The 20602-nt window shown below is 35.1% G+C and overlaps 1 protein-coding gene across 1 annotated transcript; it reads right to left on the minus strand.

Moving 5' to 3' along the window:
- Positions 1-451: 451 nt before the first annotated feature.
- On the minus strand, positions 452-9711 carry LOC149575751 (uncharacterized). Its single transcript, XM_089815543.1, has 5 exons — positions 9192-9711; positions 4022-4417; positions 2931-3815; positions 2017-2781; positions 452-1866 (listed from the first exon to the last, which is right to left on the minus strand). The coding sequence occupies exons 1-5, from the start codon at positions 9429-9431 to the stop codon at positions 1537-1539; spliced, it is 2616 nt and encodes an 871-aa protein (XP_089671669.1). The 5' UTR covers positions 9432-9711; the 3' UTR covers positions 452-1536.
- Positions 9712-20602: the final 10891 nt, after the last annotated feature.

Raw genomic sequence — 20602 nt, forward strand, 5'->3', positions numbered from 1 at the left:
TTAAGTTAGAAAATTTTGTCTAACTGATTTTAACGGTAAATCTTATTCAAATGACCATGAATGATATAACTATCTTTCTAAGAAACGAAGTAATAACTGTATTCTTTGAGTATGTTAGATGTTAATTTAGATGCGAGAAAACCGGATGTTACAACTTAAGTGGTGGGAATAGCTAACAATAAGAGAGTTATTTAATGGTATGTTAGTTTTTCAATTTTTTGTATTCACATATCCCCAAGGTTAAAAGTTATTCAAGTCCCGCTATCAAATAGACTATGATGTATATTAGAAATGGAAAGGGAAGTCTAGGTTCCCCGTCATATAATAAAACTAAGTTAACTAACTCTTTTTACGTCTCTAGCCATCTCATCGATTTTTGTCAGCACTGGAAACTTACATCGGTGTACATAGAAATGAATTGTCAGCCATGGATCCTGATAGTAACACAACCTTCAGAAAATCTCCAACAGATAATATATTATTGATGGAAACTTAGCATTTTATACCTATGCTAGCCGGCTGATAGATGATGGTAATCAAAACAGAACCTCTCACCATTTCTCTGAACAATTCCAATATTGTCATACCTGAACAAAAATATTTGCTAGTTTGAGCATTTGCCACAGAGGCTTATTGTGGTCAGGCCATTTCAAACTCGGACTTTTGCAGAACTTAAAATTATGAACTCAATGCTCATCAAAGGAAATTAAATTCTAGATCCCTGAGATCTAAAACTTAGCTTTTTAGGTCACTGGGAGACACCAATTTGGTGTGTGAGAAACAAAACCCTTGTAGAAGTTCCTTTGGGCCCACTCTTGATAATGCTCAAAAAAGAATCAACAGCCAACCAAGATTGATACTGACCATATTAAAAATATATTACTCATGTGGTGGTCACCAAATGCATCCAATGCATCCATCTGAATTGAAGATTGAGGAAGGAAAGAACTGCTTGAAAATGCAATCCTGGAAACTTGGCTTTGTGGCTCAGTTCTCTGTTAGAAAATATTCACATTGATCTATCACCAATCCATGAGTTATTTTCTTGAAAACCGGAAAACTCCATAGTGCACTTCAGTGAAAATCATCCACTAGATATGAAACCACAATTTATCGCACATACCAGAACCCCAACACCAATTTCTAGTCAGCACATCAAACTTATGTCCATTTGGCACTTGAAGTGGTATTCAAGGGACATGTCCCGTTTGAGCAGAGCAGGGCAAATGTAACAGCTATGAATTATGCAATGAGACTGTCATTTAGCATAGCAACTCCCATAAGCACAACAAAGTTGCAGCTTCACATAAACTAGCAGTAGGAATCATTTTTTTTGCAAAGGAACATATTTAGAATAGTTTTGTTTCTGGGACCAATCCAAAATGCAAATGATCTCCTTATTTCCAATGACCAGCAACACTATGCCTTGGTTTGTGTTTCAGAAAGTAATCTTGCAATTGTTTCTGTCAAACCCTTGGCAGTCGAGCTTGGTGAGTCGCATCACTTAAATTAACACTCTGAATGCCACGGATTTCCTTACAGACGAGAACCATACTTCTCTAAAAGTTTCTTTTTCAAGTTGCTTAGTATCAACTCTTTTCGAAATGCCTCGTACTCTTCAAGAGTTGAGTGAGCCCACTGTGCACAAAAAGAATCATCTGCAACAAGGAAGGCTGTAAGTGGGAAAGGGCCGCTTGGTTCCCTGTTCAAGGAAATCAAGAATCTGTGACGAGCCCAGATGCGTTGTTCAAGTGAAAGACTTAAATATGCAGGGTTAGCTACCAATGACTGAACCCCGCTGTTGAGTTCTTCGACTAAATATAAGTATTTGGGACGCAGACTCTTCTCCACTGATAGAGACAAAATCTGCAAAGCAGGTATCAATTTGACAACAATGGGTCAACAAAAAATAAAATCATCTATTCCTGATGTAAATAGGTAAACATTACAGTATTGCATCATATTGGTTTTCCTCCAAAAAGCTCAGGCAAACCAGGTGATGAATTGAAAGGTTACCTGGGTGAGCCTTGTTAAAACTTTCAAAATATCAGCATCACTTATCCCAATGCTTCTTAAAAAATTAATTCTTGGCTTTATACCATCTTTAATGTTGTAGCGTAGAAGCTGTGGGTGTTTTGTGACCATTTTCACTAAAGTAGCCTTCGAAGCTCCAAGCTCCTTTGAAAGAAAATCCAACCTACGTTTCATTGAACCTTCCACACTATGAATCAATATTTGAGGACTAAGAACCACAATTTTTCCCAAATTCTTCCTCTTTATGCCAACTTCCTCAGTTAAAAATCTTACTTTTGGTTTCAAAGAACGCTCCACATTATATGAAAGCAAAGATGGAGCTGCTGTAAGTACTCTACCCAATCGGGAAGCAGGAACACCCAAGCTTCGCAAAAAATCAATGTGTGATTTTATTTTACTATCAACAGTGTACTCCAATATTTGAGGATGCCTTGTAATAATTTTCACCAAGTCCTCAGATTTTACCCCCACACTTAATAAAAAATCTAATCTTCTCTGGACAGCTTCTACTTCTTTGTGTAGGGCAGATTTGCGCCTATCATAAATTCTAACCAACTGAAACTCCTTAAAGCCCATGCTCTTCAAGTACTGAATTAAGGGTCCACATCTTGCTTCATATCCTAACTGCTTTGCCGTATCATATTCTAATTTCTTTGTCATATTGTAACGTCTGATATCTTCAAACTTCGCTGGTTTAATCTGCTCAAAATTAGCTGCTTTAATCTGCTCAAAATCAGCTGCTTTAATCTGCCCGGAACCAAAAGAGAAAGCAATCCTCAACCTCAGAACAAGCAAGAAGTGCCAAGATTATATTCGAATAAGATTCTGTATGACTGAAAAAAAAACTCAAGAATGAAAGTCTTATCTTATTTGAGAGAAGCATCAAGAAATAATACCTCTAAATCCATGATTGGACTTCTGGAATGTGTTAACATAGATCTTCCTGTAAGAAGTCCAACGTCTCCAGCTTTGAAAGATTTAAGCATTTTTTTCTGCTCTGTCTTCTTCTTCATTGCAATACTTTCTATAATCGGCTTAATGCATTTGGGTCTTTCTGTAAGAAGTCCAACATCTCCAGCTTTAGAAGATTTAAGCATATTTTTCTGCTTTGTCTTCTTCTTCTTCTTCATTGCAGTATTTTCTGTAAGAGGCTTAACATTTGATAAAAGCAGAATTTTCTGCTCTGTCTTCTTCTTCATTGCACTACTTTTTGGAAGAGGGTCAACATATTTGGCGTTGGAAGATTTAAGCAAAACTTTCTGATTCAATTTCTTCTTTTCCTTTGCAATACTTTTCAAAAGAGGGTCAGCATGTTTGGACTTGACAGATTTTAACAGAATGTTCTGGTCAGCTTTCTTCTTTCCCACTGGAATTCTTTCCATAAGAGTGCCCAAATCTTCAAGCTTGGAAGATTTAAGCATAATATTCTGCTCACCTTTCTTCTTTTCAATTGAAGTACTTTCTGCAAGAGTTTTAACATCTTTGGGCACAGAAGATTTAAATAGAGTTTTCTGCTTGGATTTCTTCTTTTTCATTGCAATACTAATTAGTTTATTCTGCGGGATGTTTTTAATGGCTCTATTTTCCCTTTTCTCCTGAGATAAAGATGGGGGTAGGCTTGTTTCATGCATTGGAAGAACATTTGTCTTTTCTTTTGCATGCTTCAGCTCTCTTTCGGAACAAGATGTAGCTTTAAATGCCCTCAGTGACCTAGGATCAGAGGTTTTTTCCACTGATTTGGTATCCTCAGAGTTCAAGTTATTGAGGACTGGTAAATGATCCTGAAAAACAGTAAACAAATTAGTGGAAAAAAGAAATAAATTATTTAGCCAACAAAATTAATGATGTGCTTCGATTCATGAGAGATGTCATTTCAGTGCTGTGAGAGATGCATCTGATGAGAGCTGTTTCAATACTGGGGGAGATTCATCTGATGAGAGATGCTGTTTCAATGCTTTGGGAGATTCATCTGATGAGAAATGCTTACATGTTTATTTATAACAGCCCTCTTCTTTTCCATTGAAATACTTTCTGCAAAAGTTTTCACATCGTTGGGCATAGAAGATTCAAACATAATTTTCTGCTTGGATTTCATCTTTTCTATTGCAATACGTATTAGTTTCTGCTGCTGAATGTTGTTGATGGCTCTCTTTTCCCGTTCCTTCTGAGATAGAGACATGGGTTTCAGGAGTGATGAATCAGCCTTTGAACTGGATAGGGTTCTTTCATGCATTGGAAGAACATTTGTCTTTCCATTTACATGCTTCAGCTCTCTTTTGGGGCAAGATGGAGCTTCAACAGCCCTCGGTGACAATGGATCAGAGGTTCTTCCCACTGATTTGGCATTCTCAGATTTCAAGTTATCAATGTTTGGTAGAAGATCCTGAAAAACAATAAACAGATTAGAGGAAAAAAGAGATATATATTTTAGGCAACAAAACTTATGACATTTTTCAATAACACGGCAACTGCTATTTCAATGCTGTAAGAGATGCTTACATGTTTATTATACCATCTCCAATCTAATGCACTGGAAAAATGTAATTAAATTTATAGCTATATAGACTGATTTTCTTGTTCAATGAGCTAAGCATCTTCATCTGAAAACATTCTACAAAAAAAATCTAAAGCAAAACTAGCCCTAGAATCTAAGTTATTCACTTGTGCATACTTTCAATAAGTACACGTAAGAAAAGAAATAGAGTCCTTATTACTTTTTTCCTCTATGCCACCTTTCTCTACATCTTCTATAATTGGAATTCACATACAACTTAAGTGCTTATAATAATTGCCAATAGTGGCATGTTGTGATGGTCAAGTTGTTGAGTTGTTATCCTTGCCATCAAGGTACAAATCTAATGGGGATGAGGTCCCCTGTTTGTGGCCTCACTGGTTCATAGCTCCAAGTCAAAGCGTTTAACCCTCTTTTAAAAAAAAAGTGCTTATAATGATGAAGATACATTCTCTTTATTATAACCTTGATTTATTTGTGAAAAATGTTGGCATTATGACATCCCTTAATCTTTACGTGTGTGTGTGTGTGTTGGCAATGTATAAAAAAAGAACTCATTTATTTAGTAAACCCTAACTCTAATCTATTGCAATTGTGAATTAGGGCATATTCTAGGGAATATTACGAAGTGGACATTTGTGGGCTGCATTGTTTATGAAGGGAGATAACTGCCACTTCCTACGGAAATTAATCATTGAACAGCCCTTTTTGTATACCTAAATTTGAATGCCGCAGTTTGCAAAAAGATCTACTAGTTGGTTGCACTCCCTGAAAACATGATTATCAACCACCTTGGTAAAATTAAACAAGAGGGAAAAGGAGTCACTCTCTAATTGGGTGATCAACAGTCCAACTAGGTGGGGACGATTGAAGGAGACAATTGAAAATATTTAACGAAATTAGATTTTGTTAAGGAATGTAAGATCTTTAGATAGAGTATACTTATTTGCTTATTCTCAGATATCTGTTTTGACAATCTGACTTTACTCGAATAAGATAGTGACTGATATATCTCTGAGATGATTGTGCAGATTATTAATGCTCTTCCACTGGATGGTGCTGTCAACAGATAGATGTATGAGAATAATCACTAACAGAACTACATGCCTGTGCAAGACTACAGTCTACAGTACTGATGTATAACCCAAAGATGGTTAATGACAATGGAATACACTTATATTGAGATCGCAGATGCTTGAAATAATAACATGGATTGTATTGATGCTTTCTCTCAATCAATCAAATCAATATAAATATCAAAAGGAGAAGTCATGATCACGTAGAGACATGACTCTACGTGGCATGTGCCACATAGGGTCATGTCCCTATGTGGGCATGATTCTTGATAACACAATATGATTATGGTTAATAGCCCGATAACCTCCGGGCAATATAATTCTCCATAGTAATCATTTCTGGGTGCATAATATGCAGACCCGATCTCAGAGCAATATCTATATTTGATACACAAATAATGGTCATCATCCATATGATCGCAGTTATGAATCTTGGAGATCTTAGATCAGATAGAGCATTCGGATAGATGCCCAATCTGAGCAAGGCAATGAATCATAATGTAGTTTATCAGGTCTGATCAGAATTCGATATATATATATTTCCTTAATCAGATCTGACTGAAACTATATTTCAACAGATTTAAACTACATGTATCGTGAATTTTTTTAATTGAGGGAAAGGTGGGTTATTGAAAGGACTCAAACCCTTTTACAAAGAAGGATACATTCCAACCAACAAGATTGAAACCAGTGCAAATTTAACAGCACACTGCAATAAGCTAAATCAAATAAACAGTCCCAAACAAGTAGCTGAGACTTCAAACATATATCGCTACGCCATTAAAGGTAGCCCGAATCCAAAGAATTCCAGTCAGCTCCTAAAGCCTACAGTGCATTTTCCTTTAGTATGGTTGCTGCTGGATTTAACAAGATCTCTGCTTTCCTTTTCCCAAGGAGCAGAAAAGGGCAGCCAGCTCAAACTTTGGGCTAAGAAAATCCCCTTCTAAGCTTACCAGCTCAAGGGGAAGAAATCTCCAATTTTCCTTTCTCTTTGTTTGATGAGAAAAAGACAACCTGCCATGGGATTCCTGAATGGTGACACTAGAACCATCTCTGACTTCAACGGGGCAATCTACCACATTTTCCTTATTTCCTTATTGGCCATTTGGCAAGCCTAATTACACTATCTCACAGGAATCCTTCCTTCTCCAAATCTTTTGCTTTCCCTTTTCAATTGGCAGGCAGCAGTAGTGTGACCTGCCTTGTGACAAAATTGGCTTTGTGTGGTTATCATACCTTTTTCTTTTTACACTTGCTTCCACCTTGTAAGTAGAATTAAAAAATTTACTCTCCTTACAGCACTTCCATAAAACTAATTCTAGCACAGCCTAGAATCACTCTATCAATTTATAGTATAGTTCTACGGTATAGCAAGCTGCCAGGAAAAGCAAGCATGCAAAACTAGGGAGATTACAGATCACTGCTAGAATGAAAAAATAAGTTAAAAACCAAATATTTCACTTCTTTTTGTATACATTCTTAATGCAAGAAAACAAACAAGCATTGAAATCAAACATTTCAGTGAACCTCAATTTCAAGTGGGTATAATTTAGCTTAATGTTTGTTATGAAGCTGGTAGATAATGAGATTCAGCTCAATTCTGACTGATTCTCTATAAATAATGTTAGTTCATAACAGTATGTGGATGCTGAACACAGTGTTTATGTAGATCCCACGCAAACAATTAAAGTTTCAGATTTATCTCTGATTGTTTTTGTGTTCAAGTAGTTAGCCAATTCTTTTGGAATCTTTGGGCCTGCAGGGAAATCATCAGCTGCAACACCCAGGATAGGGCAAGGATCCCATCCCTGTACTGACCAGATCTTCTTTGAACAGTATTTCATAATATAGTTATGTCCAACTTTGTTTCCTCAAGTGCCCTCATTTGAAATGGCTTGTCTATTGACAACCCTGTGTCTCTGGGTAAATACAGCAACCCCGACTCACTACTGTCAGATGGCTGAAGAGGTTACCTGGATTTTACAGTATGAAGAGGTGCAGACAGTGACATAATAAAATTGGTGGCATTAGACTTAAATGGCAGCTGCAGGGAGGAGAGTGATAGAGCTAGAAGTTTGTAACTCTTCCCTGGGGCTAAAGCAGGAGATGACCGTGAAGTTCTAGAAAATGAAAGATTATAACCAAAATTGGTGGCACTAGACTTTGAGTGGCAGCTGGAGGCAGAGGAATGATAGAGCTAGAAGTTTGTAACTCTTCCCCGGGACTAAAGCAGGAGATGGGGGTCATGACCATGAAGTTGTAGAAAATGAAAGATTATAACCATAGTTATGAGGAGATGCAAGTTCTTGGAGACATCGGAGACTGGTACCAGCACCGATATGGTTAATTTTCAAGTAGGAGACAGGATACTCGGAGAGAAAAAAACTTTAATGTAATATCATAATTTCCATAAAAATTTGTGACAAAGATCTTCAAAAACAAGAATTGTAAATCAGTTGCACAAGGCCTTAAATAGTAAAGGTAATTTCTCTTTAGAACATTACAATGACAGGAAATCAGTCATACAATTGTTTATGTCCTCCTCAAAAAATCTAGACTCTACACTATCGGTAAATCTAATCACTATTAATTTACATAGATTTCTGCATCCTCAGACATGTGAGCATGAAACATTATGCAGGCTTTTTTAATTTAGTTGCCTTGCTTTTTAACCTTTTAAGTTTTAACACATTTTGTCTAAAGTTTTCTTACAGGAGATGTCAATTTTGAGTTGGAAAAGTTTGGATACAAGGGCAGACTGCAGTAAAATCTCCAATATTGGAGATGTGGTGTGAGACGAGTCTCCAGGTAACATTGATTTTAACTAGTTTTCTGAGGATCTTTTGCTCCTACTCTCAGATGCCATTTCCAGTAAAATTGCAGCTGAAACCACATGTTTATCACGGGATCATTTTGCTTCAGAAATAGATGTGTCAGGACTCGCTAGTGGACGCATCACAAAGCAAAAAATTTAAACCCAATGCAGAAAATATTTCTTGACAAGTATATAGATACTGAAAAGGAGATAAATACAGATACTAGTTGACAAGAAATCAAACTGGAGATAAATTGGAACACCTCCCGAGAAATGTCAATCAAAATAAGTAAGAACTTCGAAAACCACGGAAACCCCAATCTCCGAAATCTGAAACTCAGGTTCGATTCCCCTCACCATGACAAAGGCCCCTTCGCAACCTAGCACAACGCATTCATCCAGCACTATAAAGCCAACTCCCAACAGTTAAAAAAACAAACCCCTTTAACATACAACTCAGATTCAAATACCCCAAAGGCAACATAGCTTAAAATAACTCGCTCATACAAAATTCAAACTATGTACGAAGCTTAAAAGGTTCAAATACATTCCCCACATCAAAATAAAGGCACCCAGTCACCCAAAACTCAAAATTCGGCAATATCCATAACATTCAAACCCCAAAAACATTTAAATGTTGATGAAAATGTCTATGTTTATGGAAAACACTAAATGTGGCATGCCAGCAATATCTATAACATAAGAAAACAAAAAACAGAAGATATAAAATGTTGGTACAGAACATTGAACTCACATTCTCGCTGCAATATCCATCAGAATCAAAATCAAAATCTTCGTCATAGTAATCAACACTGTAGTTGTCGTAGTACTTATAGCCATAGCTCCCATAACATTTGACCATTGTAGAATTATATTTGCATGGACAACAAACAAAGGCATTGCTCTGCTTCCTCCCTGTGACTGATCCTGCAACCCTATACTTGTTGATAATCACCACTGGACCGAAACAGGGGCAACTGTTATAAGATAACATATGAACATCTATGTCTTCCTCCGTTTTGCCAAAAAAAATACATCTGAGCAATCTTCTCTGGTACAAACAAATTGAAGACTGCCTCCGCCACTTTAACACAGCATTCAGAACCTTATCCACTCTAAATTATCAAGTGGGAAAAAACGAGCCGCGTCGAAACTCCTACACTTATCGCAATCGCTACACAACACAAATGCCACCAAAGCGCATCGTTTTTGGCCAACATTAAATTTTGCTGCACCGTAAGCATGGCGATAGGAACAAAACTAATGCCCACTGACAACAAGAAAAAACACGTTTTCCCTTCATAAACATGCAATTTACTCTTTTGATTTTTCTCAAAAAAACTTTTAAAAGGGGGAAAACATTATGAAACAGTTCACAATTTTTTTTTTAGAGTTCTAAGGAATGATGAACATTCATTTTATTGATGGGCTAATCAATTATAGGTGAACATTCATTTTGTATGGTGGAGTATAGGTTTTACACAAATATTATCTAGTTAAAATCACTATGTTGTATCTATTGGAATATCTAAGGGTCTATTTGGTAGTTGGAATTAGAATGGAATTGGCATTTGAGATTCTAGAAAAATTCTAATCTATTGTTTGGGTCCGCACAATTAGAATTAGAATCGAGAAAAGTAGAATCCAGTATTCCCATTTGACCCCCAAAACAAGAATTCTAAATTCCTCAAAATACTTGTTATTTAGAATTCTTGTTTTAATTCCCATTTTAAATCCCATTTTTTGAAAATGAGGATTTCAACTAAAGTAAAATTTAATTGGCTTTCATACCCGGATGCCCATTTGGGGGCACCTATTATTGCAGAAATTTTTTGAAATTTATTTTTTAAAATGGGGGGAAAAATTTTCATTATTACTTGCTCATATGTTTGGATTAAATAAAATAACTAGTACCGCACATATCTAAATCCTTTCATCTTTCTTTTAACTATTTTTTGAATTTTTATTTTGCAATGAACATTGACATTTTTGGCATGTGCGGAGTTGGAAGTATCATGAATAGGTCCTTGAAAAAATTGGAGATATGAATCGCCTTTCTCCCTGTAACTTTTACACTCATTTTTTGAACCATATATTCGTATTTTGAACCAAATGGGCTTGGAATAACAAATTCTAAATATCAAATATTTTTAAGTTTGAACCAAACAGTCCCAAAATAAATTCCAAAAATCGTAATCTAGATTTCAAGTTCCAAAATCCCAAATCAAAGAGTTCAAAATCCAATTCCTAAATCATATTCTAGCAACCAAAAGAGCCCTAAGAATAATTCAAGTGTCATATTATGGTTAAAATAATTCAATTGTATTTATTTGAATATCTAAGTGTAATTCACATGTCATATTAAAGAAGAAAAGTGTATTACGAACACTTTCATTTGTATATCAAAACAAATCTAGATATATCCATATTCATTCGAGGAGCATTTTTGCAACTGAAGCTTAGTTTTATTGATCATTTACACAATTGTATAGTTGTCATTTTTGAAGAGTTGACTTAAGAGAATTTGTTCCCTAACTAGTAAAAAGCCCTCTAATGATATCTATAAATCTTGATAGTGTGTATAGTAGACCAAAAGGCAAGGAAAACATAAGTGGACCAAAGAAGAGAGGCGTGCATGAAGCTGTATCATATATACATGTTGAAACAATAAATCTATAAATGCAAATAGGACCCTAAGGTTGTGATTTTTGTAATTCTTTTGGGCTCGTTTATTTCATGGAATTAGGTTGGAATTAGCATTTGTAAATACGAGAATTTTCTAATTCCTTGTTTGTTTCTAAGAATGAAAAGAGAATAGATTTTTCCATATTCTAATTTTACCCCAAAAAAAAAATTTGAATCTTCCACCTAAAACCTTGTGATTGGAATTGGAATGGATGCACCTAAATACAGATGGCATCTGACAGAGATACACCTTTAAAAAATTGGCATCTACAACATCTACTAGGGTTTGAATCCAAAAGTAAAGAGGACAATAACCTATCAACTATTTTGGATACATAAATTGAGATTTCTAAAGTTGTTACAACCAATCCAAGGCAAAGTGTTTCAAATTTAGAAGAATCCACATAAAAGGAGAAGGATAAGCCACACAATTGAGACAACAAATTCCAATAAATTCTCCCCTCAAATATGTGTTGTTTCAAATCATTGATTAATGAGGCATCAAATTTGTGATAAAGAACTTCCAATAGTGAAGAAATTATCCCTTTAACATTTTTGCACATTTTTTGCAAAAATGTAATGATAGGTTTGTTGAGATGCTTGATCGATTTGTTATGTACATTTCTGAAAAGAAGTAATGTAAAGGTGAATATGGAGAAATTTGTGGAGGATATATGCAGATTAAGCAGAGCCAAAATGAAGTGAAGCAGAATGGGAAAACGTAGGTGTAAATGAGGACGAGTTTATCTTATCCAAAACAACTTTTTTAATATAATCTAGAGTCACAGGATTTTAGAAATCTTTAAATCTATTTTTAGATATATTGCATAGATTTTTACCCTTTAACAACATGGATTGAGTTATCAAATATAATCACTAGAGTGCCTTCAATGGAATCATATGCGGTGACATGAAGAACTTCTTATTCTAAGCCACCATTTAGGGTTTTGTGCAATAAATATTCTTTGATGTTCGAATTTGGACTACTCTAGGACACCTCTTTTTCAAATGGCTATGGATTTACTTTTGAATTGAAAAAAAAAAATACAAAAAAATGCAACCTTTGGGTAGTATTCCAATTACTTTTTTAGGGACCAAACATAGAAAATGCATCTTCTCATTCATCTTCTAGGTGAGCCAAATGTTTCCAACCATATTCCAAAAATCATTTTCAAGATTTAAAACTTCCTAAATTGGTAAATTTTAGCATTTATAAATTCCAACATTATTTAATTCCACAAAATAATGATCCCTAAGGCATGAACAACATACATAATGTAGATATGTATTGATTTTGAGGTATTGTAAAGACAAATAGGTATCACTTCTAGATAAGAGCCTATCCAAATTTGGGAATGTTCATTGAAGTCACACATATGTTGTCCTCAACCTAAGTATTTATACATAATTTGCATTTACTTTTGTAATTTAGCACTATTTATTAGATTAGACACACTTACATCTATTCTTTATTAATCTAATTTAACTTGCTTTGAGTTGTTGGCATTACATTTTGTTTAGAGCATGTATTTTAATTGCTTTAGGCACGCTTGCATATGTTGCTCTAATTAATTATGTAATGCCCCACCCGGAGATCCTTGGAACACAAGGATAAAACATGCACTAAATTTTTTTTTTCTTAAGATAAGTTACTTAACAACAACATAAAGTAATCAAGTGCAAAAATGAAACATCTAAACAAGGTAATAGGAATAGGGAACATGGATCAACTCACATGTTCACCTACACCAGCAAACATCTCACAAACACTTCTAAAGATCCCCAAGCACTAAACCATAACTTACGAACCAAAGATCACAGGAATCATGAGAATATACCAAGGGGATGTAATTTTTAAAACCCAAAGTAAAAGTTCCTAGCATGGTTAGACATACAAGTCCATTTCGATTAATCATATCATAATGAAGAACTGCAAGTAGAGACCATCAAACGGTCGTGTACAAGACAAGGGCTCAAAGTTATAACCACTTTGTTAGAAACAATAGTCCACCAAGATAACTAGTGGGGGTGAATTAGTTATCCAATAATTATCAACCTTAAATAATCTTAACCATTCAATCAAAGTAAACAACAACCATACTAACATGCACATTACACCAGATATGTTAACGAGGGAAACCCTTGATTAGAGGGAAAACCTCGATGGGAATGATGCCCACAAGATGATGTACCAATATAAATATTCCTTGTTAGAGGATGGACCTTGTTAGGAGTCTATTACAACATTTAGTACATATGAGTCCCTATTAGGAGACTTTAAATCCCTATTAGGAGATTCCAACCCTGTTAGGAGTTGTAGAAGGAAAAAGGACCCACTGTCCAATAGCTTATGGGGCAAGACCACTGAACTCACTGTCCAACTAATCTTTCAACTATTCCTTGTAGAATAATTGTCGGTATTGTTCTTTGACTTCTTTTCTCTGTCTTGTCAACTGGATCAATCACTGTTAGAGCTTGTAGACCAGGTCATGAACCTCGAATCCAAATATCAAACCTCGAATCTCACAATAAAACCTCAGCAATGAAGTTCTCTTCAAATTTTCTCTGCTTTGCTTATCTTCGCATTCCGCTCTTCGTGCTTCTTGCAATCATTCATACATTGCATATGCATTCATACATAACAAAGGAAAATATCCTTCCTTTATACTAAATCCATAAAACAATTCCTTGAGTCAGCTATTAAACCTTCTCAGTTAATTATTATAGGACCTCATTAAGAAAACGTTACACTTAGCGATAACATTAATCTTTCACCTTGTAACTTGAATAACTTTCCGTACATGTAACATTATAACAAACGAGCTTAGCTACATCATCTCTAGAATGTCTTCTTCACATCTTTAACTTCGGCTTCTCAAAATAACAACTCTACTAGAAGATATAACAAGTTTACTAGAACATGCTTCTGTAAACTCTATCTCAGAACAATCTTCATTGAAACTTGCATAACTTCTTCCAAACTTAATATCTTATGCTTCTGAGGTTAGTTGCATATACTAGACACTTAGTATTATCTCCCTTTAATCTCGCTTAGTGAAAATGCTCAACTATTTGTCCGTACCAACTTAATCTTTATCATTGTTCTTCTGTCAAATACCACATAAAACTGCTATGTTGACATCAATGAAAAACATAGTCATGAATGTAACATATCATCATCATAATGATATAATCATGTTTCTACAATACTCCCCCATAGAAGTATCATCAACATTCATGCTTCCAACACACTCATCTATTGGACACCATGTTGAAAGACAAATGTTGAATCCTAAAATTGGCTAAGTCTGAAATCTTGAAGCCCTGAAATCTGACTAAGTCTGAATTTCTGAAGCCTTGAAATTTTCTAGAATCATTATCATAACTCAAAGAGTTCTGGAACCTATCTCAAATGAATCATCACATATATTAAAATACATCTTAAGTATAAGGAATTAAATGATATATTTAATTCACCTTATAGCTGATTTGTTTTCTATGGGAAGATGCAGGACCCAAAAAGGTAATCAAAACCATAATTCACATCTCCTCGAGGTGTGTACAAACACTCACTATTTTTCATGTGAGAAAATAGCCAAGATGCTCGTGTGAGTCAAGATTTTCTCTCGCACAAGATTTCCCAATGAGCCGCAGGAGTTTCCCCATTAGATGTGTGTGAGACTTTGTTTTGTCGCGCAAGGAAGTACACACTCATGAGAGACAATGCACACTCACATGAGATAATGTATGCTCGTGTGAGAGAATACATTCTTGTGAGAGAGACTTCTCTTCCCATGCAAGAAATGCTAACGACGCATCAACAATGCAAGAAAAAAATGCATAAAAATATGAAACCTTCATAATGAGGAGTATTGGATCCACATAATTTGAGGAATGATCACTCGAGAGAAAGAAAGTAGTTCTAAGAACTTGAATCAATCAAAATACACATTGCAATCATATACAACTATCTAATCAACAGCATCGATCTACAAAATGAGTATAAGCAACATTACAATGAAACGAGTCTATCAAAGAGATATAAAAGGATAAAATAAACTGTGCTCGCTTCCTCCCTATCATAATGGTATCATGAGACCTTAAGGCCCTAACCATACTCTCGAGCATGAATCTCAAATTTCTAACAAGATAGTTATGGTTGTGTCATGAGATTGATCTTACCAATAACCATCAATTAACATCATAAGAACAAGTACATCCAACATGTTAATCTACCAATAGCATCACTAATCCAAAGCAGTGGTAAGAAACATCATCTAGCAATATGATACAACATCATGAAAAGGAATGCATCTAGTAGTGTACTAATCATCATCTAAACATGATATCAAATGCATCCAAAGTAAAGCATAGATCACAAGAAAACATACTCTGGATACACCGGAGTACCAAGTGAATATCTGGCATCGGCCTCAAACTGGAAGTAGACCATCTTTGTACACCAATCCCCAGTAGTGGTATAGGTAGCTCTGCCTCCCAACCACGTGGTACTCGTAGGTCCATACACGTCGTGCTCATGGAGATAATGAACCGAACATAATCACATTATATAATCACCCATGGCTAACACACACCAATCAAGGACATGATACCAACATCTATATGATCATGAGACAATGCAGTACATCAAGTCACTGGTCAAAACCTCTATAGGATAACTATGTAGGGACTCTAGTGGAGTGTAATTTGCCTGGCATTTGAAAGCCCAAGCTAAACATCATGCAGAAATTCTCCCTTGGAAGGTCATCACATTGTGTCCTCAGTAAACTCGTACAAACACCTACCCTCAGAAAACTCGTACAAACACATACCCTTGGATCAGCCCGTATAGGTATTTTCTTATCTTATCTTAGTTTTATTACCCATTAATTCATTTAGTTATCACTTATTAGAAACTCCTTCACATTTATCTTGTCAAAGATGTTATCTAGGGTAACAATAGAAGCCACTTCACACGTCTACCCTACACACCCATGTTCATCACAGGATGAGGGCCCAAAGGCAATACAAGTTTCCAAACCAACCCCTAAATGAACAATCCCTCGGGTCTCGCAAGATCCTATCATACTCATACGCATGTGCTTGTATAAGGGCACAACTAGCTTCACAAATATATTCACATAAAATCAATGCAAGATTTGGATATGAGAAATGCAATAATGATACAAGTACAACAATATCACTTAGTCGGTCTATATCCGAGAGTATGGACTCAACATGAATCCCAGCAAGGCAATAAATCACCAAGCATCATGAACTCACTCAATCGACCTAAACCTAGGAGTACATATTCTACACAAATCCCAATAAGGCAACAAAACACCAAACATCATGAGCTCACTCAAACGACCTAAATCCAAGAGTACAGATTCTACATGAATCTTAGTGTGCATGAAATAACAACAAGGGTTTAATGAGAAATAATAAAACACCAAGTATTAAAATCACTCAACCAAGCACATTATCAAGAGTATGGATTTGACATGAATCCTAATACAAGTAGAATACAACTATGGCCACATTGGAATCCTTGTGGATAATCTGAATCCACAACCAACATCAATGCCAAGAAATTGCCAAGAAAACTAGGTGACACACAAATCGAGGCAAAGTAAAAAATGCCCAAAATTTAGCTTTGACAAAAATCAACAAAATTAAAACCATTTTTACAATTGGGTATAAAAACCCTAAATATCAAATAAAATTCAGATTCAGAGTCTATATGCAAAAATGACCGACATAACAGTCTAAAAACCCAAAACCCTAAGTGAAGAGGCAATCAAATGCTTGTACCTGCCCAACCAAGTAGAGCCAATTAACAAGAATGGACGAGAACACTAGTTTTCTACCTCCTAGTAAACTATTATCCAAAACAAACTTTGAAATGGAACTGAACGTAAAAACGAGAGAACCCTACCTGGTAGCCAAAAGGGAAAATACAAGATTGCTCATGATAAAATAATTGCTCTGCTAAAGCTGCCAAAAGTCTCAGAAAATTAAGGTCTTCCTGAGCCAAATCCAACGAGATCAACCTTATATTGATCCCACGCTCATAGCTCCTGCAATGAGCAAAACAGTAATCCCTTCTTAAGAGGATTTTGGGATTTTGCTTTCAAAATCAAGTTTTAAAAGTGAGAAGTGAGAAGTGAGAAAGAACTCACTTTTTGTGATATATATTCACTTTAAAAATGAAATATTAAAATAGGAAAATAATTGGCTCACTTAATTAAATCCCTTTTTAACCCAAACAATATTAAGCAATTCCAATTAAATTGAATTCAACTACGACAAAGTCGTCCATAATTGAAATAAATTAAATCAATTAAATAAAATCCCTCTAAGCCATTAAAGCATTAATTTAATCTTTTTCCACAATAGATGTGGAATCCTAAATGCATAGGCACGTTTATGGATCAAATCACATAATACAAATGAATTGGATTTATTAAATCACCAAAGGGTTTAATTAAATAATTAAATAAGATGTGTCGCCCATACAGGGACAACATTTGCTAGGTATGAACAACCAAATCACTAACTCCATGTGTCATTGCTAGGGATATAAATCATGCACATTAAGCAACACAATCAGCTAGAATTACATATAATTATATAGCCAAAGTGACAATTATACGAATTTGCATAATTAAAGCATCTAAGTAATTTCATTTAAATAATCCATTTACACAAATTACTGAAATGAACAAGGTAAATGTTTGTAGCACATAATTTTGTAAATCTAATATGGATATCTCACATTCTTAATTATTTAAGCATTTAATAATGGAAGTAGTAACAATCACCCAACAACATAAATGACACTATAAACATATAAGTCAACATGGTTAAATACATGAGTAAACATTGCTATAGGAACCTAGACAAGTGTAGTAGGATAATAATACATAGTGCAATCTCTACACACATCTCAAGGTAATCACAAAACACCATCGTGATATTGTCCCAATCTAGGTGACCACTAGCACAAACCTCAGTGAAACTGTCAAATACATCATAATCTCATAAACTAGCCAAAGGCATAATCAACCAGCTAATGCATCAATATAAATCAAATCACCCTAAGGGTGTAGACCACTCATGGTCCCAATCATAATCATTCACAAAGAAAGATCATCAAGGTTGCATCCATCAAGACGACTTATAGAAATCAAATGGGAGAGGCACTACAAATTGTTTGCAGATTGTGCATATCATGCACCTTTGGTTTGCATATATGAGCTATAGTTTTCTTTTAGATTGAGTTAGATTTTTTTTATTTTTAGCACTACTGCTTTCTATAAACGCAATGTATCTCTTCATTGTAATTCATCCTTTAATTATGTGATCCTGCAAATTGTAATCATTTCACTTTTGAGAAATATAGAAATTACTTTCTTGCCACCATTTCCTGTGTAAGGTATTTTCATTTTATGTTTGATTCTAGGTGCTTGTGTTGAAAACTTAACATGGTATCAAAAATTAGGAGTTAGGAAAGAGAGTAGTTTTTTTTGTAGATATAGAATATTTATGCTTGGAAGAATGGATTTTTTAGCTTTTTTTACTCTCCTAACATTCAATTATTTTGAATGAACGCCAAAGATTTTTCTTTATCCCACAAATAGAGGCTTGCATCAAACAATCATGGTAGTATAGGTTGAATTGAATTATGCATCACAAATAGACGAAGACAAAGGTCATGATCTCTTGTCAAAAGAAGACATGGAATGGCAACTCAAACATCTCTAGGGAAGAAAGAGTAGAAACATAAGTGATAGACCACAAATCCTTGGAAGGATTCCATGTCTTAGCACACCTTTGGCCACCTTCACCTAAAGGGAATTTTTTTTTAAATAGATACTTATTGTGCTTATTATAAAAAGACAAATCAAGATGAGTCTCATTGATATGAGCAGAAGATGGATATGCAAAATAAGTTTTGGATTCAATAACTCTTCTTATGAAGAGAAATATTAATATTCCTTGTTCTTCGACTTCTCAAGGTCTTCTTCTTCATCATCATTCCAAATAGATGGACATTGGACAAAGAAAATATGCATGTATTATGTGCAACCATTGATGCACACTCTTCTAGATGGATACTAGATTCACTATTTCACACCATGTGGCATCTTCTAAGGATTTATTCTCATCTTTTGAGGCTTGTCCTACCCCACATATTTTGACAAGGAATAGCATTGTTATGGTTGTGTAAAATGTTCTATGGACATTGATGAAATTTCCTTCAATGATGTGTTATGTGTTGCATCTTTATAGTCTAATCGTCTCTCTATCTATCAGATTACTCTCAATGGGATGGGGAAGACAATTGAGTTGACATGATATCCAATACACATCAAAGACAGTTCGATTGACAATATTATTTCAACAAGGAGAGTTTATCATTCTTCTCGCTTATATTATTTCTCTAATTTTTTTCATCATCATCAGTATCAGAGAATCATTCTCTTTCTTCATAGGAGCTTATTGAGGTGAATTTGTTGGAATTCTAATGGGAAAGTGAGATAATTATGTTGTTCAATGTGGAGCCTAATCAGACTCAGAGGTTAATTTTCCCCCACTTTATTTAGTGTGATTTGCCCCCAAATTTTATTACAAGGGTTTGAGGGCAGTGCCCCAAAGACGAGGTCAAGGGGTAGTGTCCCTTGCAGGGTCTTGGAGAAGAGCCCCAAGTGCACTGCCTCTCATAGTACAGGTTGTGATTAAGGGGCAACACTCCCACAGGGGTTTTTGAGGGTAGCACCCCAAAAATCTTGATCGAATTTATTATTGTAAAAGGCATTACTTGTTATTTTCTATTGGATGACTTATTCTAGCCCTAATTTTGTAAGCTGCAAAATTTTTGTATAAAATGGCTTAGGGTTAGGGAATAAGGTATGATGAGATTGTATCTTCTTGTGGTGGTATTAAGTTATAAGGGATTACAGATTGTAATCAGGTTGTAATCACTAGATAATAAGAATATTAGATTCACTATTTGGGGGACGTAGCCCAAGATTGGGTGAACCACGTTAAATATTTGTGTCTTGTTTTCTCTTATGTGTGGTTTATTATTTTCTAATATTGGTTATATTTGCATGTAATTTTTATTTATGTCTTGTTAATCCTAACAACTTAAAGGGGGGGTGAAGGGGGTGAATCAATATCTCCAAAAACTTTTACCACTTCAAACATTAACATACTAAACATAATTCACCATACACCTTGAATTAACCTTAACCTTGTATGTAATCAATCATGCAATATCATGTAATAACATATCTAACATCTACTAACATGGTCTAAACATATAAGCAAGTAAATAACACTTGACATGTGATTTGGTGATGCATAAACCCTCTAATGTGAAGGTGAATTGCAGTGGGGATAGCACCCACAAAATCTTCACTACTACAATAATAAAATGCTTATTACGGCTACAATTTGATTACTTCTAATGAT

Source organism: Cupressus sempervirens, chromosome 2 (genome assembly GCF_028749045.1).
Source record: "Cupressus sempervirens isolate cs-2001-9-10 chromosome 2, ASM2874904v1, whole genome shotgun sequence".
NCBI lineage: Eukaryota > Viridiplantae > Streptophyta > Pinopsida > Cupressales > Cupressaceae > Cupressus > Cupressus sempervirens.

Excerpts from the sequence above, each read along its gene's own strand:
- LOC149575751 (XM_089815543.1), bottom strand. The coding sequence starts at position 9,431 with ATGTTATCTTATAACAGTTGCCCCTGTTTCGGTCCAGTGGTGATTATC. Across the intron at positions 3,816-4,021 it reads GGGCTGTTATAAATAAACAT|GATCATTTACCAGTCCTCAA; the intron begins GTAAGCATTTCT and ends ACTGTTTTTCAG. Across the intron at positions 1,867-2,016 it reads TTTTAACAAGGCTCACCCAG|ATTTTGTCTCTATCAGTGGA; the intron begins GTAACCTTTCAA and ends CCTGCTTTGCAG.